Source organism: Silene latifolia, chromosome Y, assembly GCF_048544455.1.
Source record: "Silene latifolia isolate original U9 population chromosome Y, ASM4854445v1, whole genome shotgun sequence".
NCBI lineage: Eukaryota > Viridiplantae > Streptophyta > Magnoliopsida > Caryophyllales > Caryophyllaceae > Silene > Silene latifolia.
The window spans coordinates 167,482,233-167,508,430 of NC_133538.1; the positions used below are offsets into that span (position 1 = coordinate 167,482,233).

The 26,198-nt window shown below is 38.8% G+C and overlaps 1 protein-coding gene and 1 long non-coding RNA gene across 3 annotated transcripts; both read right to left on the bottom strand.

Moving 5' to 3' along the window:
• Nucleotides 1–16,465: 16,465 nt before the first annotated feature.
• On the bottom strand, nucleotides 16,466–19,107 carry LOC141629367 (uncharacterized). Its single transcript, XM_074442383.1, has 4 exons — nucleotides 18,945–19,107; nucleotides 18,275–18,540; nucleotides 18,049–18,090; nucleotides 16,466–17,170 (listed from the first exon to the last, which is right to left on the bottom strand). Exons 2-4 carry the CDS (start codon nucleotides 18,314–18,316, stop codon nucleotides 16,466–16,468), a joined length of 789 nt encoding a protein of 262 aa, XP_074298484.1. The 5' UTR covers nucleotides 18,317–18,540; nucleotides 18,945–19,107.
• A 3,327-nt stretch (nucleotides 19,108–22,434) lies between these two features.
• On the bottom strand, nucleotides 22,435–24,768 carry LOC141627220 (uncharacterized). 2 transcript variants are annotated; one of them, XR_012536782.1, is made up of 2 exons: nucleotides 24,392–24,768; nucleotides 22,435–23,243 (listed from the first exon to the last, which is right to left on the bottom strand). It is a non-coding gene; the product is annotated as an uncharacterized LOC141627220 (long non-coding RNA). The 2 variants fall into 2 exon arrangements; XR_012536781.1 differs by having other exon boundaries at nucleotides 22,435–23,293.
• Between the last annotated feature and the right edge of the window lie 1,430 nt (nucleotides 24,769–26,198).

The following is a 26,198-nucleotide window of genomic DNA, read 5'->3' on the forward strand; positions in this document are numbered from 1 at the left end:
CCTGAAGAATGATTTACGTCGGAGGAATCCATCCCTTCGGTATCCCATTCTTCTCCACCTCAAAAAGGCTCATAGCCCGCTTCTCATCCACATTAAGAGGGACCTTGCTGGCATCCATCTTAAGCTTACTCCGGGAGACCCATTTATCATGCTCCGCCTTACTCTCACACCGCAAATTGACTTGGTGCTGGAAGGACCGGGGCAGTGGATAATCCTCCGGAACCTCAACGAACACCCACCGATCTTTTCAGTCCTTGCAGGAAGAAAGCTTATCAACGGAGATGTAACCCGGCTCCGTCTGCACGCTGTACCACCCAACGCGACCAGGAGCCGACGGCCGAAGGTGATGGAGCCGGCGGAATAAGTTCACCGTCGGGACCTCCCCCTTGAAAAGGCAGAGCCACACAAAGCCGACTATAGACCTAATGGCCAACGGGTGCAGTTGGGCCACGGCGACGTTCATGGCTTTAATTATGGCCATAACGTGTTCATTCGGAAAACCGGAGCCCATACTCCGGTGTCGATGTATACGCTGATGCAGCCCGGAGGAGGGCAACAGACCGCCTGACCTTCCTCAGGAATTACAATATTATACTCCCTGCCAAAGGAGAAGTGACGTTCGAAAACGTCAGGACCAGAACAACTGGCAAACTTGTGGGTCCAAGCACGGTCAGGGCAGACCTTACAAGCGTCGCCGTGATCCATGATGTACGGCCTATCCTTATTAGGATGAGCCCTTTCCTCATCATCACCGTCATCATCAACATCATCATCATCCTCCCAATCCTCCAGAGCTTTTGGATCAACTTCAGGATAAGGAGACCTAGGGCCCCCAGACCTTATCGGAACGGCGGCTAGTGCCTCCTCTTCATCAAGACGCGACGGGGAACCCCCCGGCGCACGGTTACTAGGACCGGCATCAGCAGAAGACATGTTCACAACAAAAAACTTAACAATTAAAAGTTGAAAATTTGTTTGTTTACCTTGAAGAAAAAGTGCTACGCCGGAGTAACGCTTCGAAGACTAGAGAGAAGTTTCGTCAAAGAAAGTTAAGCAAGAAGAAAATTTTTTGAGAAAATGAATTTGGAAGGCCAAATTCAGGGGCTAACTCTCCTATTTATAGGGCAAAGCCCACTCAAATCCGACCAATTAGGGCAAAGCCTATGAAGCGTCAACCAATCAACAACGAGACACATGTCAAGCATGCAGCCATGGAATGTCAATCGACAAACAGTTACAAAACTTCTTCAACACGCTCCTTTACAGAATGCCAATCGACGTATCTTCTTCAACACACCCCTTGGTATCTACTCACAACCTCGGTCTCGGCCAGCGCCACTTTCTTTTCCACATCTGATGTCCATTACACATCCATGTGGAGGGGGGATATGGTACGGCCTAAGCAGAACCAAGCCGAGGTAGAAGAAGTCGGGGCAGAAAATTTCAACTTGCGCAGAATACGCTCAACACTCATCGAAGGTCTATACCACGGCATAGACTACGCTGGGGGAAAATTGATGGGGCATATTCTGCACCCGCTGACCGAGTCAACATATTGAGCAAGGTCAAAGATATCCACAGCAAGTCAACGACTTAGACAGCCTAACCGACGCAGCCTGTCGGCCTGTCTCTTGTGCCTCGGCTGGGACAACTAGCCAGCCGGGGCATATGTCCACGTACTCATATCCAAGACCCCTCGGCATGGAGTCAACAGGGCCCGCCGGCCTGCCATGGGTCCCTCGGCCGGGGGTAGATCAGTCTTTCCACCTGCTAGCCACTTGGCCACTTGGCCACTACGTGACAAAGGGTGAAAGTCTAAAAATACTCCTCAACTCTCATTGAGGAAAGGATCCACACTTTAACCTAAACACCTCATAATCTGGTAATATCTTCCTTATCTCTCTACAACATATACTTCGCCAAGTAACACACAACTTATCTCTTTAAGTTCACTGACTTGAGCGTCGGAGTGAGTACGCTCGGCCAAAGCCGAGCCCTCAGTTTGTTCATTGTTTCAGGAGAGGCCGAGAGAAGGATCCAACCAAAGACGTCATTCTACAAGCCACGAGTGGTAACAAATAGCTGCTTCAGAATTAGACCCGGAACAGTTTCGATTGAGAAGTCAATTTCAAAATATGTAGAATTGAGTGGGAGTTAGGAAATTCTCATGTGAAGACATGGAATCTAGTGGGAGCTATCATCCTTTGAATGTTTACAACTCATCACTCATTAAAGAATGACGAGCTAATACCTTCTTTCATTAAGAAGCTTTTGAGTTTTCAATTCTGGATGAAAATGGACTATGATGAATCCAATTACATCAAGGGATGTTGGATTAGTATTAAGAGATACACATCGTATCAACATTCACATAGGTTATTCATGTAAATGAAAATGGAATTGCCATTAGCAGTCATGGTCGTTCATTGAACCTATGAACGGTTGATCTCATGATTATTAGTAACTAATGTTTCCGCCATTAGAATAATCATGTACATGTCCAATTATGAATCATATGCATAAGAGCATGATGATTGATTGGTAAGCCATAATAGAAACGTCATGAATTCTCGAGTAGAATCCGATGAGCGATTTCAGTGTTTGACGGAATGCTCTATTGTGTGTCAAGAGGTTGCACATATTATAGAAAATCCGAACACATATAAGGATTTATGAGAATACCAAATCTTTCAAGACTAGAAAGAGAAATAAGAAGTTTTGAGAAAGATGCTTAGTTGAATAAGAGGTTATTCAAAAAATAATCTTTCCTAGTTAAGCTAGGACTTGTGAGAAGTGCTAGGCTAATAATCTTGACAAATTGTTACAAGACTCTACAAAACATGTACCTAGTGCATCGTGTGTGGATGGAGTACTTGATCAGTACAAGTTATATCATTCATCACAAATTCGTTCGTTATGTGATAATCGATAAGAAAGTTCTTTCAAGTTAAAGAACCAAAACCAAGGTCGGGAACCTTGATGTGTACTTGGTAAGATTCATGCTATAAAAGAGGACATGAATGTAAAATAAAATGCAAGTGTAAGAAGTTTGAACATATGGACACATGGCATGTTAAACTTCTATTGCAATCAATAAGTGTTTACACTTACGATATACATCACAAGGTTGTAATATGATATTGACTACCCGAGTGTGATGTCGACATTTGTCGTTTGAGTTATTATTAACTCACCTTGTACATTGTTATATCCAAATGGGTTGTGGAGACAATTGAACCCCGTTAAAGTGAACATGGATTAACATTGTATTTGCCCATAGTTACTTGTATGAGGTGACGTCTCGAAGTGACTAGAGTGTGATGCGATTGATGGCAAGTTCAAGTGCCATAGAGTCATGTGAGATGACTAGTCGATCACATAGGCAGACTGTTAGGAACTTTTTGTCGGGCCTAATGACCGCTTATAGAGTTCTGGCAAATTTATATAGCCTGGTCGTGGCGAGAGCTACTATAGTATTCAAATGAGTCGATTCTTTTGACTAAAGACTATTCGCCTAAGGTGGCACAGTTTCAGATTGACTTTGATATATGTTACTACGACCTTCGTAAATGGGGTCAAATGGGCATATTTTGGGTTATGATGGCTGTGGCTAGTCGAAGGGAATGAGTGCGATAGGAATTGTCCACCCCTAGTCAGGGTTATAACAATATCTCAGGGCCACTCGAGGAGTAATGAACTGGAAATGCGTGGCCACGCTCGAAAAGTATCTATGATAGATAAGTCCGGTCAATCAGTTATTCTCCAGATCGAGGAAACCACTCTCGATATGATCACTTGCAAGTACGACCTGAAAGACACCTTGCATTGAGTGGGAGATAGTAATAGGACAAGAGAATTGGTGACGCACACTTGTCGAGGACAAGTGGGAGATTGTTGGAATATGTGTCCTCCGACAATAATGCGATCACGACTGTTGATCATGATGATCACATGTTTAAATCTCATTATAAAGAATACAATTGGGAAGTAATATTGTTCTTGTCAAATGTTCAACATATATCGGTAATGATTGGTACTTTTAGAGTTTGACATTACTTGTGCGATGCGGCGGTGGTGATCAGTTGACCCCCTAGGTCATACCTATAGGGCAACACTCTTAATTGATTATTTAATTAATCGTATAACGTTACGAGTTAATTAAATTATTTGAAAATTGACGGACGATTTTGGAAGTAAAATTTACGTATCATATTGAAATGTGATTAAATGAGATACTGATCGAGTAATTGAATTGTATCATTACTCGGATGAAATTATTGTTTAAAGAAACAATCGAAAATTGAATGAATTATTATAAATACAATCAGTTGTGATTTATAAATGGAAAAATATTTTGGTACAAGTAATTATGAAATTACTAAGTCAATTTTGTATGTGACGTATTTTAATAGTACGTTGATTTTTAATATGTTAAAAATACACAACAAATTTATGCTACATGTGACATGTTACATATTGACAAATTGACAAAAATAATATGGATCCCATATTATCAAGTGTACCGAAATTAAGGGGGTGATTAAGCTAATATTGTGTTTGATTAAGATAATGGAAAACACAATGATTACCTACATTCCTAGCCATGCAACCCTAATGCTCATTGTAAAGAACAATTCTTGCATGTATTGGCTCCCTTTACCCCTCTACTCCACCCGGTTTTTAGAGGAGGAAAAACAATTGTTTTTCCTCTCCTTTTTGCCATATACTCAATATTATTATTGAGGGATTCATTCATTCAAACACATCATCCAAAATTAGAATTCTAGAGAGAAAAATAATCCTCTTCTTCTTCTCTCTATAAACCGAAATATTAAGTGTATTATAATATTTTTGGGTCATTTTCTACTAGATTAATATTGTACTAGTTCTTATAATATTAATCTTAATTAAGAGAAAGCTTTGGGTATAAATCCTAAGGAGAGATCCTACACTTGGATCTTGGTTCTTCCATTAAAGGAAAGCTCAAGAACAAAAGAAAAGGAGATTTTTTTTGTGCCCATAAAACCGAAACATCCAATGTAAGAACATGATTTCTCCTCTATTTTGCTCTTTTGTTTGCATGCATAAAATCCATATTTAATTTTATGACAAATTAAATTAAATCATATATGAATATGTAAGTATATAGATCTACTTTTCCTTCATAAACCACGTAACTTAGGCTATACAGAATAACGCCAACGTATACACGACAGAGTTATTATCACTACCTGACATGATTTTGACGACCATGAAGTCACTATGCTATCGCTATATGCAAACCGTCAAACTATTTAGAAAACAATGTTGATGTCGTAAATTAGTTTAAGTTATGAAGCGGCGGTTTAAAGACTCAAAAGTAATAACATTAAAGAAGTTTTTCTAACTTTGCCATATATTTTGCCGCAATGTTATCTACCTCTCTAAAAAAGAACTTCATCCCCGAAATTCACCCCAACCATAAAACGAGGTATGCATATATGTAAAGACAACAATTATGGAACATATACAACTTTTCTAACAATTAAAAGCATGTATGGGACATAAATAGGACAACCATGATCATGCAATTTAGAAATAAATTAACATGCAATCAACAAAGTATCCAACAACAAGACCATATAAATCAACACGGAGCTCAGATTCACATCCTTATCCATATCCTCACCACCACTTGTGCCAGATGTCCCCGCTCCCTGGAATGCTCCCACTAAGTAGCCTCCACTGCCGGTCCACCTTCCTACCTCATCCAGCTGGCTACCATAGTTGGCTCCCCACGGTCCCGCGAGGCAGCCGTACTCGTAGTCCAACGGTGCTCTCCAAGAGTTGGGGTCCACCCCGTAGCGGTGAAATACTCCGGTATCGTTCCCCGGCCAACTCCATCATACCAGCTGCGCTAACTCTGTACCGATACCCTAGTTATGGGCCATCTCATGCATATTTCGAAACACCGGTGTAATAGAGATCCGCCCGTCCAGTGATACGTGCATTTTATATAGTCTTTTTAAGCCTCTTTATGCACGTATTTCTATACTATCCTCATAGTTTTATGCTACGAAATGCCCCGAATATTCTACTTTGGTTTATTTTGCTTTATTTGCAGGAATGGACCTGAAAGTAGTAGAATCAAGCCTTTTATCATTTGCATTTAGAGGATGATTGGATTTGGAGCGGAAATACTGCTGTTATGGGATGCGTGAAGTCATTTCGGAAGCTAAATCACCAAGTCAAGGCTGAAACTAACGACATAATGTTGCTGGCTGAGTCAAAGTTACTTGATCGAAGGCTTTCTTGATCGATCGAGCACTTTTGCAGAAGATAAGACCTCGAACGAAGGCTCTTGGTGTTCGATGGAAATGTGTCATTTAGGGTTTCCTCGATCGAGTTGTTTGTTTATTCGATCGAGAGCTTTTTGCTGGTGTTTGTTCGATCGAGCAATTCTAAATGGCTCGATCAAGTTGTTAGTATTGGACACGGGCTTTTTAGCTTAATAACGTGTTTTAGGTCAAATAACAAATCCTTCTCCTATAAATAGATGATGGGTAATTAGGTTTAGGGGTTCGACTTCTACCTCCGGTTACTGCTGCTACTTTGTTCTGTTCTTTTCCAGAATCTTTTTATCTGTAATTCTTCCCTTACTCTTTCTCTTTCTTTATTCTCTCTTTAATTACAATGCTTATTATTTCTCTATTCTTTCGCTCTTGTTCTACCACTTTTATGTCTAGCTAATTTAATTGCTAGGATTTAGGAGATTTGATGAACTGTTGTTAGTTGCTAGTTAGGTTTACAGACCTTCCGTTGTTATTATGTCTATGTTGTTTATCACAGCAATTAACTGTAACTAGCTACTTGAATCGATGCATTTAGCTTAATTAATCTTGGTAAGCCTTAACCTAGACCGGAAGGTTGGAAGGGGTGAGACCCGCAGTGAACAATAGGATGCTTTAGTGAGGGCGGAAGCTAAGCTAATAGTATTTAAGGGCGAATTGAGACCGGACGGAGATGTTCGTTGCCCCTTAGACTGATACACGCGACCGATCTGTGACCTTAGCTGCAATTAATTGACGTTCATCGATGACCCGACAATCCTAGTTCTCTCTCCCTTCTATTAATTCCTCTTATTCTTTTCTCTCTACCTTTAGTCTCATTTAGTTTAATTTATTCAACTCAAACCCCCAATTGTGACCGTAGACAGACTAGAATTAACAAGTAGATAGTGACCGCCTCCCTGTGGAGATCGACCCTACTTACCACTGACTTCTGTTAGTAGTACTTAGGTATTTATTTTTGGTACCTGACGACGGTATCGAATTTTTGCGCCGTTGCCGGGGAGGTAACTATTTTATCTGCTTGCTTATTTTTGTCTGTCTTTAGCTCAAGGGAGTTATTACTTGAGGCCGTTCTCATCTTTTTCCTTAGTGCTATTTTGATAGGTCCTACAGGTCCTACCTAGACAGTTCTAGGTAAAAGATCGTCAAAGGGAAGGCTTGAGTACCTTTGATCTTCCACTTATGTCCCATTCTATGGCGCAGCAGGTGGTTTACTGTGGGAGATGTGGTACTGATGGGCACAATGCCGCTAATTGCCTAGCGGGGAACGACGAAGTCTATGCGTTTAAGCAGCATAGGCAAGCCAGTCATTCCTTTACATATGTGCCACCACATCCGCTTCAGCAACGAGGCTATCAGAAGCCTCTGTTTATCTGGCCCTCGTAACAACAAACCCTTCCTCTCGTTGAAGAGAAAGAGGAGATTGCTGAATTGAAATCCTTGGTGAAGACACTTGCACTTCTAGTGCAAGAATCTGATAAAGCTAGGGAAGTTCGTGTCAAGTTATTTGAATCTCAAATAGCTCAATTAGCTGCCGAGATGGACTATAGGCATTCAGAGGAGGTACTTGATATTTGTGCCAAGAGCGGTCCTCCCTATGAAGGACCTAAGCTGTCTATTGATGATGAAGATCTGTACGACTCGGAAATTGAAGAGCACGAAGCATTTCTCAAGCACTTCACCATGGTTCAGCGTAAAACACTCGATCGAACAGCCCACCTTGTTCGATCGAGTGAATTCTATGATGAGGAAGTCAATCGTGCAGAAATGCCCACTCGATCGAACGGTTTGTATGAGGAAGACCTCGATCGAACACCCTACACTGTTCGATCGAGTAGTGCTGAATTAGAGGACCTCGATCAAATGCCCTGCCTTGTTCGATCGAGTAAACTGTGTGAAGAAACCTCTCGATCGAGTTCTATCTTTGCTCGATCGAGTAGTTTGGCCATGGAGAGCAGTGAAGTGTCATCTTGGTTCGTATTGGATGATGATTTTGATGAAGACAATGGCTATGGTGAATCCCCCATTTTTAAAGCCGATCTGGACGCTTTAGAGGTTGCGATTTACGGGACAGAACCCACCTAGGAGGGTAACGAGAAGGCAACTGAGTTAGTAAACGTTCCTAGCACGGAAGAGGTAATGTATTCTTTTATCAATGATTCCAACGTTAGGGGTGAACAACCTGAGGTCATTAACGATAACTATATTATTATTTGTATAAACAGTACACTACCTCATTTGACTTATGCTTTATGTTTCAATGTTCTACTCCCTCCTAGTTGGTCAGATAAGCTAATAATGTTTCACCATATTTGTCATCGAAAATTTGTCAGGCTGAGACGGTACTTTAGATTGCTTTTATATGCTCCTTCTTTATTTTGGTGCTACTTATGCTCTTGTGTAGCACATGCGCAGATCTATGATCTCATACTAAGGGCTTTGAATTGCTTTGATTCTAACTAACTTGAGCGATTGGTTGAAGAAAAGAAGGTCGAGCTGGCACCTGTCTGAAACTAGCGCTACCCGGGAGGCAACCCGGAGTTTTAATTTTTAGTTGCTTTTCAAACATTTTTAGTTATGTGGGTAATAATTGGTTTTTAAACCATAGACTGAAGCAGTTAGCTCGTTTTGTTAGTTTTGCGGGCTGTTTATTGCGTCTTTGCAGGAGTCTATTGTGGATGGCTCGATCGAGTACTCTATTTACTCGATCGAACTATTTTGCTTCTGATTTCACTCGATCGAGCGTATCTTCTTCTCGATCGAGTGCCTGCCAAAGAGGGTTTTCCGATCGAGAGCCCTACTTCCTCGATCGAACTGCCTAGATGCCCAGTTCCCTCGATCGACCATTATTCCATTTTGATCGAGTGATTTTGACTTGGATTCGCTTCCTATGACGCTGTTACGGAGCTATTAGCGACCTCCCATGTTGCTGGCTGGTGTGGGGAGGTCCCTACTTCGCGTTATCTTGTAAGTTTTCCCCAATTTCACTCTCTTCTTTTTAGTTTGCATTTCCTTTCCTTATTTTTTAGTACAATGAGGACATTGTACGGTTTGGTTTGGGGAGATTATGCATCCATATATGTGTGTGCATGTCGTTTTTATTGCATTTTTGTTATCACGTTTAATTTCTGTATGCATTGTTGTTTATTTTTTATAAAATTCAAAAATCCCATAAAAATTGAAAAATTTCAAAAAACTCAAAAATTTTCACGTTTACTTTTGCATATAGGTTGAGTCGGAATGGTAGATTTCAATGATGAAATTCCACTGCAATTATCTTTTTGCTTAAGCCTTGCATAAACTATATATCTTTTAACATTGTCTTATTGCATAATCTACGAGTTTATGTTAAAATACAGCTGAACAAATAGACTTGACCTGAAAATTTTGGCAAAGTAATTATAATTTCTAAGGATTAAAGCTTAATAAACTAGTGTTATTTATGACCAGTTCATGTAGGATTGTGAGTAGTTACTCCTTGCATAACATGTATCATTGATTTGCACAAATACGAAATTCAATTGCTTTTTGCCTACATACATTCGGGTTAGTGGTTGGTGTCACATGCAGGGAGGTGCTTACATTTCCCCTTTTCTTTCGTTTTTACCCATTTAACTCCACATTAGCCAAATTTGCCTGTTGACCCTTAACAACACCCAAATTTAGCATGCCTCGTCAAGCTAGTTTAGTGTATGCTTTTGCGGTATTTTATCTATTGATCCGAGTTTGGTTGTATTATATTGATTTGGAGTTGGTAGAAAAGAAAGAAGGAGGGCGAGGAAATTGAAAAAAAAAAGTTGAAAAAAAAAAGAATTCGGAAAAAAAGAAGTTGAAAATGAAAAAAAAAAAAAAAAGAAACCGCGTGAAGAAAAGAATGAAAAAAAAAAGTTTGATTGTTGACGGTTTTCGCTCCTACGTTTTATTTTGATCTTATGAGGAGTTGTTGTTGCTTTGGTTAGCGAGTTTTTGTGCCAAAATAAAGGGCACTTATACTTGATTTCTGATGGATTAAGAATCGGATTTGGTTCGTTCGGTTTTGATTAGGTTGCTAGCTTGACTATTAACCTCACATTCCCAAAAATGTTTTGCCCTTTCTTACCCATTGCCTCACTAAACCATATTTTTCTAAGCCCTCGGCTGTGACAGACATTGATTGGTTGGAATGTATGTGTGGTGATTAGAAATTTTCTATCATATTAGCTGCATGCATGTTATGTAGGTCGCAGTTTAGGTGAGTAGCTGTCTTCTCTTTCTCTCTTACACATATACTTTCACCATTTTCTTCATGAGAGAAGAGTGACCCGTGAGAGTCTAATTTTAAAGGTCTTGCAAGATCGACGGTTTAGCTTTATTATAAACATCTTATAACTCGTTTGCATTTGATTGTTTTGCTATTAGTGTTAGTTCGCTTGCATTAAATTGGTTTGAGTGGGCATTTGTAGCTAGCTCTGAGCTATCTTTTCCGTTCCATTAGTTTGCATTTAGTTTACTCGAGGACGAGTAAAGGTTTAGTTTGGGGAGATTTGATACGTGCATTTTATATAGTCTTTTTAAGCCTCTTTATCCACGTATTTCTATGCTATCCTCGTAGTTTTATGCTACGAAATGCCCCGAATATTCTACTTTGGTTTGTTTTGCTTTATTTGCAGGAATGGACCTGAAAGTAGCAGAATCAAGCCTTTTATCGTTTGCATTTAGAGGATGATTGGATTTGGAGCGGAAATACTGCTGTTATGGGATGTGTGAAGTCATTTCGGAAGCTAAATCACCAAGTCAAGGTTGAAACTAACGACATAATGTTGCTGGCTGAGTCAAAGTTACTTGATCGAAAGATTTCTTGATCGATCGAGCACTTTTGAAGAGGATAAGACCTCGATCGAATGCTCTTGGGGTTCGATCGAAATGTGTTATTTAGGGTCTCCTCGATCGAGTTGTTTGTTTATTCGATCGAGAGTTTTTTGTTGGTTTTTGTTCGATCGAGCAATTCTAAATGGCTCGATCGAGTTGTTAATATTGGACACGGGCTTTTTAGCTTAATAACGTGTTTTAGATCAAAAAACAAATCCTTCTCCTATAAATAGAAGAGGGGTAATTTTGTTTAGGGGTTCGACTTCTACCTCCGGTTACTGCTGCTACTTTGTTCTGTTCTTTTCCCGAATCTCTTTATCTGTAATTCTTCCCTTACTCTTTCTCTTTCTTTATTCTCTCTTTAATTACAATGCTTATTATTTCTCTATTCTTTCGCTCTTGTTCTACCACTATTATGTCTAGCTAGCTAATTTAATTGCTAGGATTTAGGGGATTCAATGAACTGTTGTTAGTTGCTAGTTAGGTTTACAGATCTTCCGTTTTTATTATGTGTATGTTTTTTATCACTGTAATTAACTGTAACTACCTACTTGAATCGATGCATTTAGCTTAATTAATCTTGGTAAGCCTTAACCTAGACCGGAAGGTTGGAAGGGGTGAGACCCGCAGTGAACAATAGGATGCTTTAGTGAGGGAGGAAGCTAAGCTAATAGTATTTTAGGGAGAATTGAGATCGGAAGGACATGTTCGTTTCCCCTTAGACTGATACACACGACCGATCTGTGACCTTAGCTGCAATTAATTGACGTTCATCGATGACCCGACAATCCTAGTTCTCTCTCCCTTCTATTAATTACTCTTATTCTTTTCTCTCTACCTTTAGTCTCATTTAGTTTAATTTATTCAACTCAAACCCCCAATTGTGACCGTAGACAGACTAGAATTAACAAGTAGATAGTGACCGCCTCCATGTGGAGATCGACCCTACTTACCGCTGACTTCTGTTAGTAGTACTTAGGTATTTATTTTTGATACCTGACGATGGTATCAGTCAGCTCAGTGACCTGCATCCTAGGGTCGTGGACCGTAGGTTAGGGCGAGTACTAGGTCGGGTAAAAGCTCGAGGTGGTGTAGGAAGGATCAGTCTCGACCTCTCTGGTAGCCCTCCCTCTACGGTGCTCGCGAGGTGGGGGAACGGTCGCCTGTTTCCCCGAGGTAGTGATCGGCTCAGGCAAGTCTAGAAGGATGGTGGGATCGATCAGATAGTACTGGGAGTGAGGTCGAGGTTCCCTACTACCCGGGTCATACTCCTCTAAGTGGTTGACCACCGGTAGAGTCTAAGGGTCAGGAAGTCTCATCCATTTGGTCCCCTTCACCCTCCAAGATAAAGTCTAGTCTTCTTGCCTCCTAAGCCACTTGATGTGGTACCAGTATTGCTCATCCATAGTGGGAGCAGTCTCAAACAACCCAGTTCCCGACACCGACGGGGCCTCAAAGTCAGTCAGTCTCTGAGCTAAGCGGGTCACTATGGCCCTACAAGTAAGGTAACGACTACTGGATCGAGCCATAATTGCCAAACTGGAGCACACAACCCCGGAAGCACTGTAGTAAAAGCGCCGCTCCCGACGAGGGTTAAGATAGGACACTAGAAGCATCACCTCGTGGGTGTTTAACTTACTCACATCATCCCAACCAAGCAGTAGACATGTTATCATTCTCAGAAACATGCGGAGAGACACATGTTGAACATCGTTAATCAACATGGCACTCAATCTCGGGACGGTTCTGCCGGTAAGATAGGGTAGGTAGTGGGGTGCCCCCATTATTAGTCGTAACATCACTCAAGTATCCCTCCTCCTCAGCCTCTAAACCAAGGTGTTCGGGAAACTGGTCAAGGGTAAGCTTATGGTTGGTGTTCAGAAGGTGGAAACAAACGGTTTTCCCACTCACATAGTAGTTAAAAGAACTCAAAAACTTCAAGGTAAGAAACGGGTAAGACTTCTTACGAAGGTGGTACAACCCATCCATCCCAGAATCTCGAATATATGTGGATATCCGAGTCCACCCCTAAAGTTGCCAAAATCACAGGGTCCACACAACGAGTCGGTCTCATGTTCCGACCCATCAAGGCCTCGAAAGAAGCCCGTTACTTGAAATCAGCAAAGATTACCGATGGATATTCATCGACCGGAAGAACAAGCGGCTCTTAGCTTGATTGGCCTACCTCCATAGCGGCATTAGCACGAGTCCTCTTCTTGGCAGGTGCTTTTGGTTTCGGCATGCTGCAAGAGTACAAGTTCAACAAGAATTTTCGGAAATTAAACCATTGTAAGGGCGATTTTTCAGTTTATACACTTTTAAGACGGAGTTTTAAGAGGGATTTTTCTATCACAAGGCATGAACTATCAATTTATTAGAGCATTACCACCAACAATTAAACCTTTAAGATCAACCGAGAACTAATCTAAGTGACCAAAAAATCAAAATTTTGGGGCAAAACCTAGAAAAAATTCGGCATTAAATCGGGGGTTTTGAGCATAAAACTGTCTTTTGCTTAAGTAAATAGATGATTAAGAGCAATTACTACCAAACTAGCACAACACAAACACAGATCCTTGAATTATAAAAGTAAATTTTCAGATTTGAGGCAAATTTCTCACTAAAATTGATTAGAAATAAAGAGTTTTTGATAGATGCATTACCTTAAGTAGGGATTGATTTAGAAAGAGAAAAGGCAAGAGCAAGCAAATCCAAGGGCAAAGTTAACAAAATCACCCAAGTTTATGTTTGAAAGAGAAAATTTGATGAGAGCTGTTTGTAAAATAAGAGAGTAAGGCGAAAATAGAGATAAAAAAGAGTTATAGGGTTTCCGGAAAACTTAAGCTGAACAGCGGTTTTCTGGAGTACTCGACCGAGTACTGGGCCTACTCGGTCGAGTACTCAGAGGTCTGTAGCATGCCTTAAATGCCAATCTGAGTACTCGGCCGAGTGCCTTTATACTCGGCCGAATTTCGCTTACTCGGTCGAGTATCTACTTTACTCGATCGAGTATACCAACACAGTAACGGGAATCGAAGACTTCATGAGTATTCGCTGCAAAACAGCAAACATTGTTTGGAGTTCCACTTATCCTTGAACTCATTACATTTAGACTTTACTTCTATCAACCATTAAGCAACTTATCAACTACACACCTGTGACGACTCACTTACGCAACACATATTATACTTCACATAATTCCCTTAGCATAGACTATTCATGTTACAAGCATATATATCATACTCAACTTGATTATATTACCAACAAGACATAAGCAAAATCGTACACCTACAAGTGTCAACTCCCTTAAGAATACATCGCTAACTCAAACCCCTCATACTCCTTGGCATCTCCTTACATGCTATGACATTACCATCTATTCCCGCTACCTTTATCACATACAACCGTACATAAAACTTTAAATCAACTATTCAGCTCATCCATACACACATACACACAACATTACACCATACTTGTATTCTATCTACTTCAGCCTTTGACACTAACACCAAGTAACATTCAAGGGAAACCACATATCACATATTCAACACATACATACACACACAGACACACACACGTGTATATATATATATATATATATATATATATATATATATATATATATATATATATATATATATATATATATATATATATATATATATATATATATATCCCCATACGTTTACCCCACGCGATGTTGTTGGCTAAAGTATGATGGGGCCAGGATTCTGAGATGAGGGCGTCTTCTCACCCAAAACCGACATAAGAGGGCTCCCAACACACATACACCCAGTTCATTTTAATTTGACACCCTAAATTCATTTGATTCTTTGGTTCAGGTTCCAAAATCGTCGCTTTGATACCACTTTGTAACACCCCCATATACCAAAGCGCCTTACCATAGACCACCCCAGCATATAAAGGTGCTACCATCTCGATTGCCCGAGGTAAGTAGATCAAATCAGCAATACAGAACGTTTATTAAATGTCCTTTACAAGATAAAACAACGTGCTAGAGATTACAACTCTAACAACTGAAGGAACTACTAAGCTTGAGTGACAGGGGAAACTAATTAAACTACGTGATGACTCGATTCCCTTCCATGTCCCGCAAGCAACATATCAACCAACACTTGCTAAAATAACTGCTCACCATCCCCGAATGGATCACCACAGTTTTAGAAAACATAAACGGGGTCAGTTCACTGAATAATCAAGATAAGAAATCACAGAGACAACAAATACAATCAATCCAATCAAAGAATCATCCTCCAAACTCCATTAGTAACCAGTAACCGACTACATACTCAAGGTTGTAGCCCTGCCAGATTACTCATCGCAACAGGTAATCCTCACTGCCAGTGGGGGACCGTAGCCTTTCCCACCTAAGCCTCGCTCATTGCAATGAGCAATAACCCATGTCCATTAATGTGCACATCCCCCTTTGTGACGGGAACCACAAGGGGCGAATCACGGGCGTGAAGCCATTCCTGAAGATGATTCCACTCAACTGAGGATGCACCTCCAGAACCATAGACAAACAACAACCAATCAAAACATCTAAGAAAGAATATTCAAATAACAATACTAATCATGTCGGTCCAACAATAAATATCGTCTTAAATCAATTAAACAGGCAACTGAGTAGGGGAAACCCTACCTTTTCGCTTTTCCATGAACGTGTGTCCATCAAACAAGCCACGTAAGACTCCATGACGAACCCTACAAGTAATAACCATTTCCTATCACTAGACTATTCAAGATCTACTGCAAGATAACAACTAAACATAAACTCACCTTGAGACGCCAAACGATGCCGACGACGACAACAACCCGACTCGATGACTTCATGCATAAACCATCTCCCTTCTTGGGTTAGTGTCCAAGACCATATGAGAAGCATAGGGTGAGGTGAGAGAATAGAGAGAGAGAGAGAGAGAGAGAGAGAGAGAGAGAGAGAGAGAGAGAGAGAGAGAGAGAGAGAGAGATTATGTTTTTATGAAAGAGAAAGGAACCGTTGAAAAGTGAGTTAGGTTTATGATTCCACATTTTATAATAACACGCAGTCTGACGAAGTTCTCGGTCGAGTATGGTCTTACTCGGCCGTGTACTCCACACTCGATCGAGTATCTTAACTACTCGGCCGAGTGGCCCCAGCTAGGTCGAGTAACAAGTTATATTGGGCCACTAATCTCTCCCGTCTCCCTTCCTAATGCCCTACCTTGGTCAATAGGTCAGTCAACGGGTCCCTAATCAAGGCGGGTATTACAGCAGGTACTACTGCGTTAATCATAACGCTGAAAGTAGGTGATCATGAGGAAGGAGATGCAGCCACCAAACGTCGTTGGCGCCTTTTTTAAATCTGACCCGGCTTTGACCACATTATCCAAAACATATGAACACCAGTCAAAATGCGAAATGGATGTAGCGTCTTCTACAGTCCTTAAAAACTTTAAATCTATCCCGTTGTTTTGGGTCGGGGCGAGGAATAAAGACATACACAACAAAACAAAGAGCCGGCAAAAATGATCATCCGCCTCTTTGTAAGACTCAAGTTCCTTCAAAACTGTGCCTAAACCAATTGAACTGGAGGCTCTCTTGACTCTGTATGCTTCCCGCCATTTGTCCTTCAACGCTTTATTTTCAGCGTTGTTGGAGTCCTTCTGAAGGCCAGTATGTACAAGCGGAAGAGGATTGGGGCCAAAAGGTATCAAGAAGCAGTCATACACGTCATGATTACTGATCATAAACTCCTTCTTTTGAGAGGCCTTGAACACATATGACCCATTAGAGAAGGCTTCCAGAAATAGCCATACATGTGATAGTGGGAAATTGTTAATCTTAAGCTCCAAAAAACCGCTAAACCCAATTTTCTTTATGGCAGCCACCTGACATTCATTAATCTTTTGAATCAGAGAAAAAGGCATTATAGGTCTACACGAAACCATGGTAACTTCAACTTTCTTTACACTAGACTTGGCATCAGCCATCTGGGGGAAAAAAAGATGAAAAATAAAATTAGACACCATGCTATTGAATTTTAACAGTATACTTTTACTGTACGTTGAACTGAAGGAACTCCACAATGAAATAGAAGTTTGACAAATTAGGAATGAAGTTACCCAACAAGTGAATAGCAGTTACACTTGACCCAATCAATGGAGAAATAAACATACAAAATGTAATAAACTCCAAAGTAGTTATACAAAAGTTATAGATAATGGTCTGAAAGTTTCTCAAATAAATAAATGCAATTTTATATTGTAAATCACCAACTGAAGTCTCATAGTCCATTGGTGAAGTTAGACACACTAGTCATTAGAGTTGCAGAATAAAAACTTGAAAAAAGAGAATTGAACTGAAGGCATTGCAATCTAAAAGAAAAGTTTCAGAAAGAACAATAAAAGTTATACAGAAAAGCCTAAGAGTTACAGAAAGAAAGCATTAAGTTACACAAAATATAAGAGTAACAATGTTAGTTGAAGTTATACATAAAGGCCTAAGAGTTACACATAATGTTAGTTGAAGTTATACAGAAAGGCCTAAGAGTTACACATAATGTTAGTTGAAATTATACAGAGAGGCGTAAGTGTTACACATACTGTTAGTTGAAGTTATACAGAAAGGCCTAAGAGTTACACATTCTGTTAGTTGAAGTTATACAGAGAGGCCTAAGAGCTATACAAAGATGCCTAAGAGTTATACAAAAAAAGCCTAAGAGTTATGCGAAAAGGCGTAAGCGTTACACATCAGTAGAAATTTCACAAAGAATGACTGAAGTTATACATACTGTTAGCTGAAGTTATACGTAAAGGTCTAAGAGTTATACAAAAAAAGACTGAAATTATCAAAAAGGGCAAATATTTACCTTTGTATCATGTTTCTTGGCACTTCCTTTGTCATCAACCATCTAAAATAAAATGATGATAAACAGGATTAGTTGAAGTTATACAAAAAGGCCTAAGAGTTACACATAAGTAGAAGTTTCACAAAGAATGACTGAAGTTATACATACCGTTAGCTGAAGTTATACATACATATCTAAGAGTCATACAAAAAAAGACTGAAATTATAAAAAAAGCGCTAATTTTTACCATGGTATTAGGTTTCTTGGCAATACCTTTGTCATCATCCATATAAAAAAGTGATGACAAACAGGATTAGTTGAAGTTATACAAAAAGGCCTAAGAGTTACACATAATTAGAAGTTTCACAAAGAATGACTGAAGTTATGCATACTGTTAGCTGAAGTTATTCACAAAAGGTCTAAGAGTTAAACAAAAAATGACTGAATTACAAAAAAGGGCGAAATTTTTTCCTTGCCACCAGGTTTCTTGGCACTGCCCTTGGCATCAATCATCTGAAGAAAACAAATGATGACAAACAGGATTATACACGAAGCTATTAAATTTTAACAGTGTTGAATTATGAAAGAGAAGTTTCATAAAATGGAACAGAAGTTTCATAAAATAGGCTTAAAAAATAGATATAGAAATCAGGAATAGCAATATCAATATCAATGACGACATTAATTCAAAAATAAATACAAATTTATTGTGTTCCAAGTTAATTACCAAAATCATCTTAACAAGGAAAATCATTTAAAAAAAAGATTATTCATAAAACCCTAATTGTGAATTGAAGAAACCAAATTATCTGGCTACTGATAGTTTAGCAAGACAAAAATAATCAAACAACAAATTCTAAAAAAAGGGCGATAATTGGGAGTATAAATAAAGATGAATAAATATAAGAAAAAAATACCTTATCAGAAAATGGAGAGTTAGATGAATAATTGAATATGAAATGGCGAGTTGCAGGCGAGTTGAAGAAAATGGGGAGTTTAACGAATTGGTGTAGATGAAGGATGAAGAAACTTACAAAACAAGATTAACAAAATGAAGGGCAGATGAAAGGACAGAAAAATAAGAGAAAAGAGAACGCAAGTTGTTTGGTTAATGTTTTGAAAGTGTGTGGGAAGTGAGGAGCCAAATGATGGACGATTGATGGGATGGAACAATTGCATGCATGGGGTAGTAGGTAAGAGGAGAGAGGTAAATAGGAATTATTAGTTTAGTGTGGATTATTTGCTTTTTAGAACAAATCTGGCATATTGATTTGCTTGATCCTACAGTCCTCATGAGGACTTATGGACTCAATAATATATATATATATATATATATATATATATATATATATATAGAGAGAGAGAGAGAGAGAGAGAGAGAGAGAGAGAGAGAGAGGCAAGATCCAGTGAGTCCACCTAAATATTTGAGTCCCGTGAGTCCACTTAAGTATCACAGCCTATACACAAGAATATCAAACACTACACGAAACAATATCACCGCTTATACTGATCAATATCACGGAAAATATACAACGAAAACAGTAAAAAGAAGGCTTAAAACTATTGTCAGTGACACTACTCGTCGACGGCAACCACCACGGCCCACCACCACCCCTTCACCTCCCTAACAACCACCATCCACGACCAACCACCACACGTTCACCTCCACAACAACCACCACCACGGCGCACAAGTTCGTCTCATAACCATCACTACCACCCCTCACTAACATACAATCAACGATCCGAAGATAAAGAAGAGAACAATAGAAGAAAAAATATAAAAGAAGTAATATGTGATAACTCCGACAAAAAAATCGACTCACGGGCGGGAAAGTGCACGAGGATGATGGTGTTTGTCGGAGCTCCGGTGCTGGCACTGATTGGTGTAAGAAAAGTATGAGAAAAGAAGTTAATAACAGAGGGCGAATCTGGTTCAGTAAGAGTGATATTTTTTAAATGGCGCGTGATATTGTTTAGTATAACATGTGATATTGTTTCGCTGGACTCACGGACACAAAAAGATTTGGTGGACTCATGTGATCCTAATTATATATATATATATATATATATATATATATATATATATATATATATATATATATATATATATATATATATAGAAATAGGATCCTGTGCGAACCTAAAGTTCGGTGCGAACATACGAACTCCCTTTTAGCCATTAGATCAAATCAGATAAAAAGGGATCATATTAAACGCCTTAAGCAATTACCTCTTCTCTTCCTTCCCGTAAACCCCAACTCCATCACTCCAGCACTTTAAACTTCCTCATCGTCATGTCGCCGGAGCTCCGACATCAAACTCGTCGGTGCGCCACCCCAACTTTACTGTCATCAGTGAATTACCCATTCCTATCTTCATCCAATTATTTCTTCTCTTTATTCTATCTTCGTCGCCGGCCACCACTGTCACAAATGGAGTCGGTTTCCGCCGTAATCGACTCTTATAGACTATAAATTGTCCGATTAGGTTCTAAGGACAACGATTATTTTTGAAGTTCTTCTCCATTTTATAGATCTATGATTAAATTTGAAAAAAAACATGATAAAATGAGTAAATCTCGATGGTCACTGTGCTCATGAAGGTGCGTCAAAATACTCACGGTGGATCGATGGTGTGAACCTGAGGCAGAATATGGTTGCACGGTGGTCTGAAAGAAAGAGATAGAGTTATGGCGGTACGATTATTACAATGACGATGTTGGAAGATGGACGGTTAGGGTGGTGAGGTGGTTATCTGGCTAGACGTACGATGACTAGGCGGCGACGACAACTGGTTATAAGGTTGTAGATGGTGTTAGATGGTCAATTAGGATTGAATGCATCCCGGTCATGGATGTTGATGGATTAGGCGGTGGTACTTGGGTGGCGTTGGTGGTGGTGACTCATGGGTTAAGTGATTTGCTCGGATACACATAATATTACACTAGGTACACGTAATATTACTCCACATACACAAATCGATTTGTGTATTTGGGGGTATAAACCTGTGTATATGGATAGTTCGTAGTGGTGGGGGGTTGTGGTGTAGGGATGGGCTTGGTGAGCATTGGGGAGCGGTGGATACACAAGATACCAGCCCGAATACACACGGTATTACTGTTGGATACACAAATCTATTTGTGTATGTAGTAGTAAAACAATGTGTATCTTGTAGTAATACCATGTGTATCTGAGGGTAGTAATATGGGGTATCTTAGTAGTTTATACGGTACCAAAGACTATTAATCGGCACGGCTGTCTGAGAGCACGAGGGGTGATGTCGGCTACAGATAAAGGAGAGTTGGGTAAAGCAAGAAAGGTGATGTGGTGGTGGTGGTCATGAAAATGGTTGGGCCTGACCGGCGATGCTCAATAATGTCGCCATTCTAATCACTTTCCATGTGAATTATCATCACTTTCCATGCCAATTAAATGTAATCAAGGACTACATTTAATTCAAACTCGAATAGTCAGGACATTTTCAACTGTATAACATTGTAATCAGATAATTCAAAATTTTATTTGTATGTTTTCCTGTCTTCCTTTCTAACTGGTTTTGTGATCTGATGTTTCCTTTCTTAATTGAATCCTGAAACAATGTTGTTTATAATGTGACATGAAAATATATTTGCGCTCATACCCTAATTAATATTATGATGGTCTATAGGCATTGAAAAAAATTAGTAAATTATTATGATTGTTAATATACTAAGACAACAGCTAGTTAAAAGCAGTTGCATGCCATCACAGGTTGTTTGCACAAGGATGACAGAAATCTGCAAGAAAACAGCAGTTACGCCGAGTTAATTAGCAAAGTACTCCGTAACTTTTATATAACTATATATGTTGCGTAATTTTTAACGTGATTTGTTAATAACTCATTAAACTTTGATCAAACTTTCGGCTCTAATAGTTTGAACCTCCACATCAGTGATGATACAAGATATAATCCCAATTTAATTCAGAATCACTGAACTCGAAGGGCAATACGCTTTTTACTTTCTCTAGTGCAAATAATTATAAAACTATAGCAATTACATATATTTAGTTATATCATCAGCATTCATAACCTGTAACTATGATAAAATATCAAAATACACATCTCTAGCAAGCTAGACACACTCCTCTACCTTGCTAGATACAATCCTCTACCTTACTAGATACACGTCTTTAACAAGTTAGATACACTTGTTTACCTTACTAAATACACATATCTAGAAAGCTAGATAAACATCTCTAGAAAATTAGATAGACTTCTTTACCTTGCTAGAGATGTGTTTAAAGTCATGAGCTATGACTTTGATTTGAATTGATGGCAATGTGTCCTATAATCCTAATGAATTTTGCTGCAAATTGATAAAATAGAATTTTATGATAAAGAGTATGTCACAAATTCACAATAGCCATTTTTGATCCCATTGAGTTGCTAGATATAAACTTTTAGCATGCTAAATACATACCTCCAGCTAGTTAGATACACTCCTCTCACTTGCTAGATACATACCTCTAGCTAGGTAGATACACTACTCTCACTTGCTAGATACATATATCTCTAGCTAGCTAGATACACTCCTCTCACTTGCTAGATACATATCTCTAATTATCTAGATACATATCTCTAATTTTCACTTTTGTATACTTGAGATTATACCTCTGCAATAGATGATCAAGTCTAACTTATACCTCCTCAAAGTTGAATTTTCTGAAAGTGGTACTGTATTGATATTTACTTGTCCCCTGATTTGCACGAGAGATTTCAAGTATGCCAATTGAAGTTTCTTGTCTTGATCAATGGTTCACTGGGGCATCATATAGACTATTTTGGATCTTTGGACAGTCTATATGTGCAGATGAGCTGGAAGCGGTTCGAGGGTTCTCTTTGTGCATGTTTTTTGTGAAGATTTCGGGCTCCGGAGAGGGCTACTGATGGGAGAAACTGGGCACGATAGATGTTTTGAAGGATCTCTGCACCTAAAAAAAGAACATGGCAATCACATAACTTTAGCATTCATGATTTGTTATCCAACAAAAAGCTCGTCTCATTCTCTTGGACAGTACTTAGGCCGCAGCTGCATCCTTGGTTGAGAGCATCGATAAAATTCGAGTCACTAAGTCATCAGGTAAACTGGTTAATCTATCCACACAACACGACCTCATTAAACTGCTACTGTTACAACGCCTTTTCTGTTTCCGGTCCAAACTGCCCATCGTTACTCTTGATAAAAAAAAATATATAATTCATTGATTCATACAGCAAAATGCGATCTGCAATTGAATTTGATAACCACCAAGCAGCACTCAAAATAACATCCTTGGTATGAAAGATGATGACTTTATTATAGAGACACAGATGACGAATAAAACCAATGTTCTTTTTCATAACTTTAACTAATGGTTTATGTACAGAAATTTAACTCCATTACATGTAGGTTCAAAATCATAAGAAATATCCAAAACTTGGACTACTCAAACATGTAGGCCAACTAACTAGTAGGTTATAAGTAATGCTTAGGTTCAAAAGGTGCAAGGCGCACAAACGCAACGAGGGCTCCAAGCAAGACGCGCAAAGTGCGTGCCTGATATATATGAGGTGTATTGTTTTTTGCAAACAAATTCGTCTTGAAAATAATTATTTGAGTAAGAATACATTTTGGATTTGAAAGATGTCAAATAACAGTCGGGGATAATGTGAAAAAGAGAGGCGTATAAAGGAACTAAAAATAGAAAAAATAAATAGACAATGGCTAGTAATGTGCCTCGCTGGTTACACCTCATTTATAATGCGCTTTTAAAGCACATAGGCATTTTGGCTGGCGGCTCACTGAAGCTGGGATTAGATTCACCCAAATCACACTTTTTTCAACTAGTTACCGACAATAATGGTTGTTTTTTTCTCTATACATTTAATTTAATTAATCACACTGGCTAAAGAAAGTAATTTTTATGTTTGTCACATAGTTGGGTTTGACAAATTTTAGCGCATACAGTTTCAGCTACAAATTAGGATTATTGGTGAATTAGTGAGATCGGAAATGTTGAAACACAAGGATGGAGAGTTAGGTCAGAATAAGTCTTAACTTTCTTATCCCATATATAGGAATAAGAACTCGAAATAAGACAAATCTCATAGACAAATTCTGACAAGACATTAGAAGAACAATATTTCATTAGATACCATCATATAATTAATTAGTCAATTAGTCTTTTATAATGCTGTTTTAAGTTTTAACACTATGATCAACAATGAAGCATCAGGAATTGCAAAGATCAGAACTGTACAAACCAATGTTCTTTTTCCGAAACTACAATCACTGAAGCAAATTCATTTGAATAAGATGAGAAATATAATCGATCATCGTTTACCTGTCGATTTTCCCAATTCACAGCATCTAACAGTACTGAGCCTGAGAAAGCAACAACTTGCATCCATAAGCAACAACCTACAACCCAAAATGCTACTTATTTGGTATCATAAATTAATACTCCAGATAAACCTGACTCACCACGCAACACCGTCCACTAACCTCACCCATGAACCATCACCATCAATATTAACACTGATCCTTAACGACGAACTTTCTCCTAGCGGCGACCCTAAATTTAGTTAAGTTTCACCCCTAACGATCAATTTTTTTATTATAATCTTATGTTTTCGCATTAAACTACTTCTTAATTAAATCTTTACAATTGAATAAATTCAAAATACTAAACAAATCTTCAAAGATTAAAATAAGGTAAGAATTGAATCTAACCTTCTTGCTATAATACACTGAAATTCGTTCGTGGGAAGGGTCATCGACGAAAATATAGGTGGTAGAAGAGCCGGTGCGAGTGGCGATCGGCGGTGGTAGTGACGGCTAGCGGTGGAAGTGGTGGGAGGTGATCAAAGTTCAATTTTTGTGGTGGGAGGGTGTCTAATTGTTTTAGGTGGGTAGAGAAATAAGAAACGCGCTTGAGAATTTGTTTAATTGCTTAGTTATAAGATGGTAGTTTGTGGTCGCCGGAGGTATGCCGGCAACCTTGCTTGCGGCAGTGGCATCATGTGCAATTTTGTCATTATGTGAATAGTGAATAAGAGGAAGGTGGAGGATAACATTTTATTGAAGAGGGGACAATCAGTGAGGGTCGTGGAAATGTCTAATTTAATTTTATATACTAGTTCGTACGGTTCGCACCGTACTTTAGTTCGCACTGACTGTACCTTATATATATATATATATATATATATATATATATATATATATATATATATATATATATATATATATAATTGAATCATGTATGACCCTTCTTAGGGTGGGCGGTACTGAATTCATTCTAAACCATCGGATCTAAAAACTAATAATGCACCAGATAATTCCACGTGTCCCGTACATAACCCAATCTAACAAACACGCCTAATACTCCATCATTTACTCCTCTGACTCCAAGCTCTTCACTTTCTCTCTCTTCATCTCGTCTTTGTCTACAACTCTGTCTTCGCCATTCACCTACATTTCGATCGCCATTTTATCACTCAACCTTTGATCGCCATTATCAACCTAATTTCTTCTCGGAATTAGGTAATTTTGATAAACTAATTTTCACTTCGATTCATCTGATTTCATTCCGCTTCCATAACACTAATTTTCGATCAACTTAATTAATCTGTTAAACTTTCGATCAACTAGTTTAATTACTTATTTCCGTTCTTCTTTTGCAGGTTTTGATCGATTTCTCCGCTTCTTCGTATGTACCTTTTTCTTTCTTTACTATTTACTACCTAGATTTCGCTTTTTGTTGCTTAATTTGTTAACTTTTGGTCAGAGACTTATTTTATTAGTTTAATTACTTTGTTTCGCTCTTGTTTTAATATTTTCCTTCACTCGATTTCAATTGATTTCTATGCGTTTCTATTGTGCTTCATTATGCTCGCAATTGAAGCTTCGTTGTTATTCTTCAGTGTTAGTTATGATCGATTTCATGTAACCTATAGGTTTGTGATGAAACACTCATTACGAAATGTTGAATGTACCTAAGTTTGTTAGTATAAATTAGTCTATGCTGTTGTTAGCTGAAAGTTCCTTGCATAATGACCTGTGTTGCTTATTAGCCAACTTGTCGTACCCTATCTTTGACTGCCTAATATTCTTCTGCTTGATCTTTTGTTCATCTATTTACAATTCTGCAT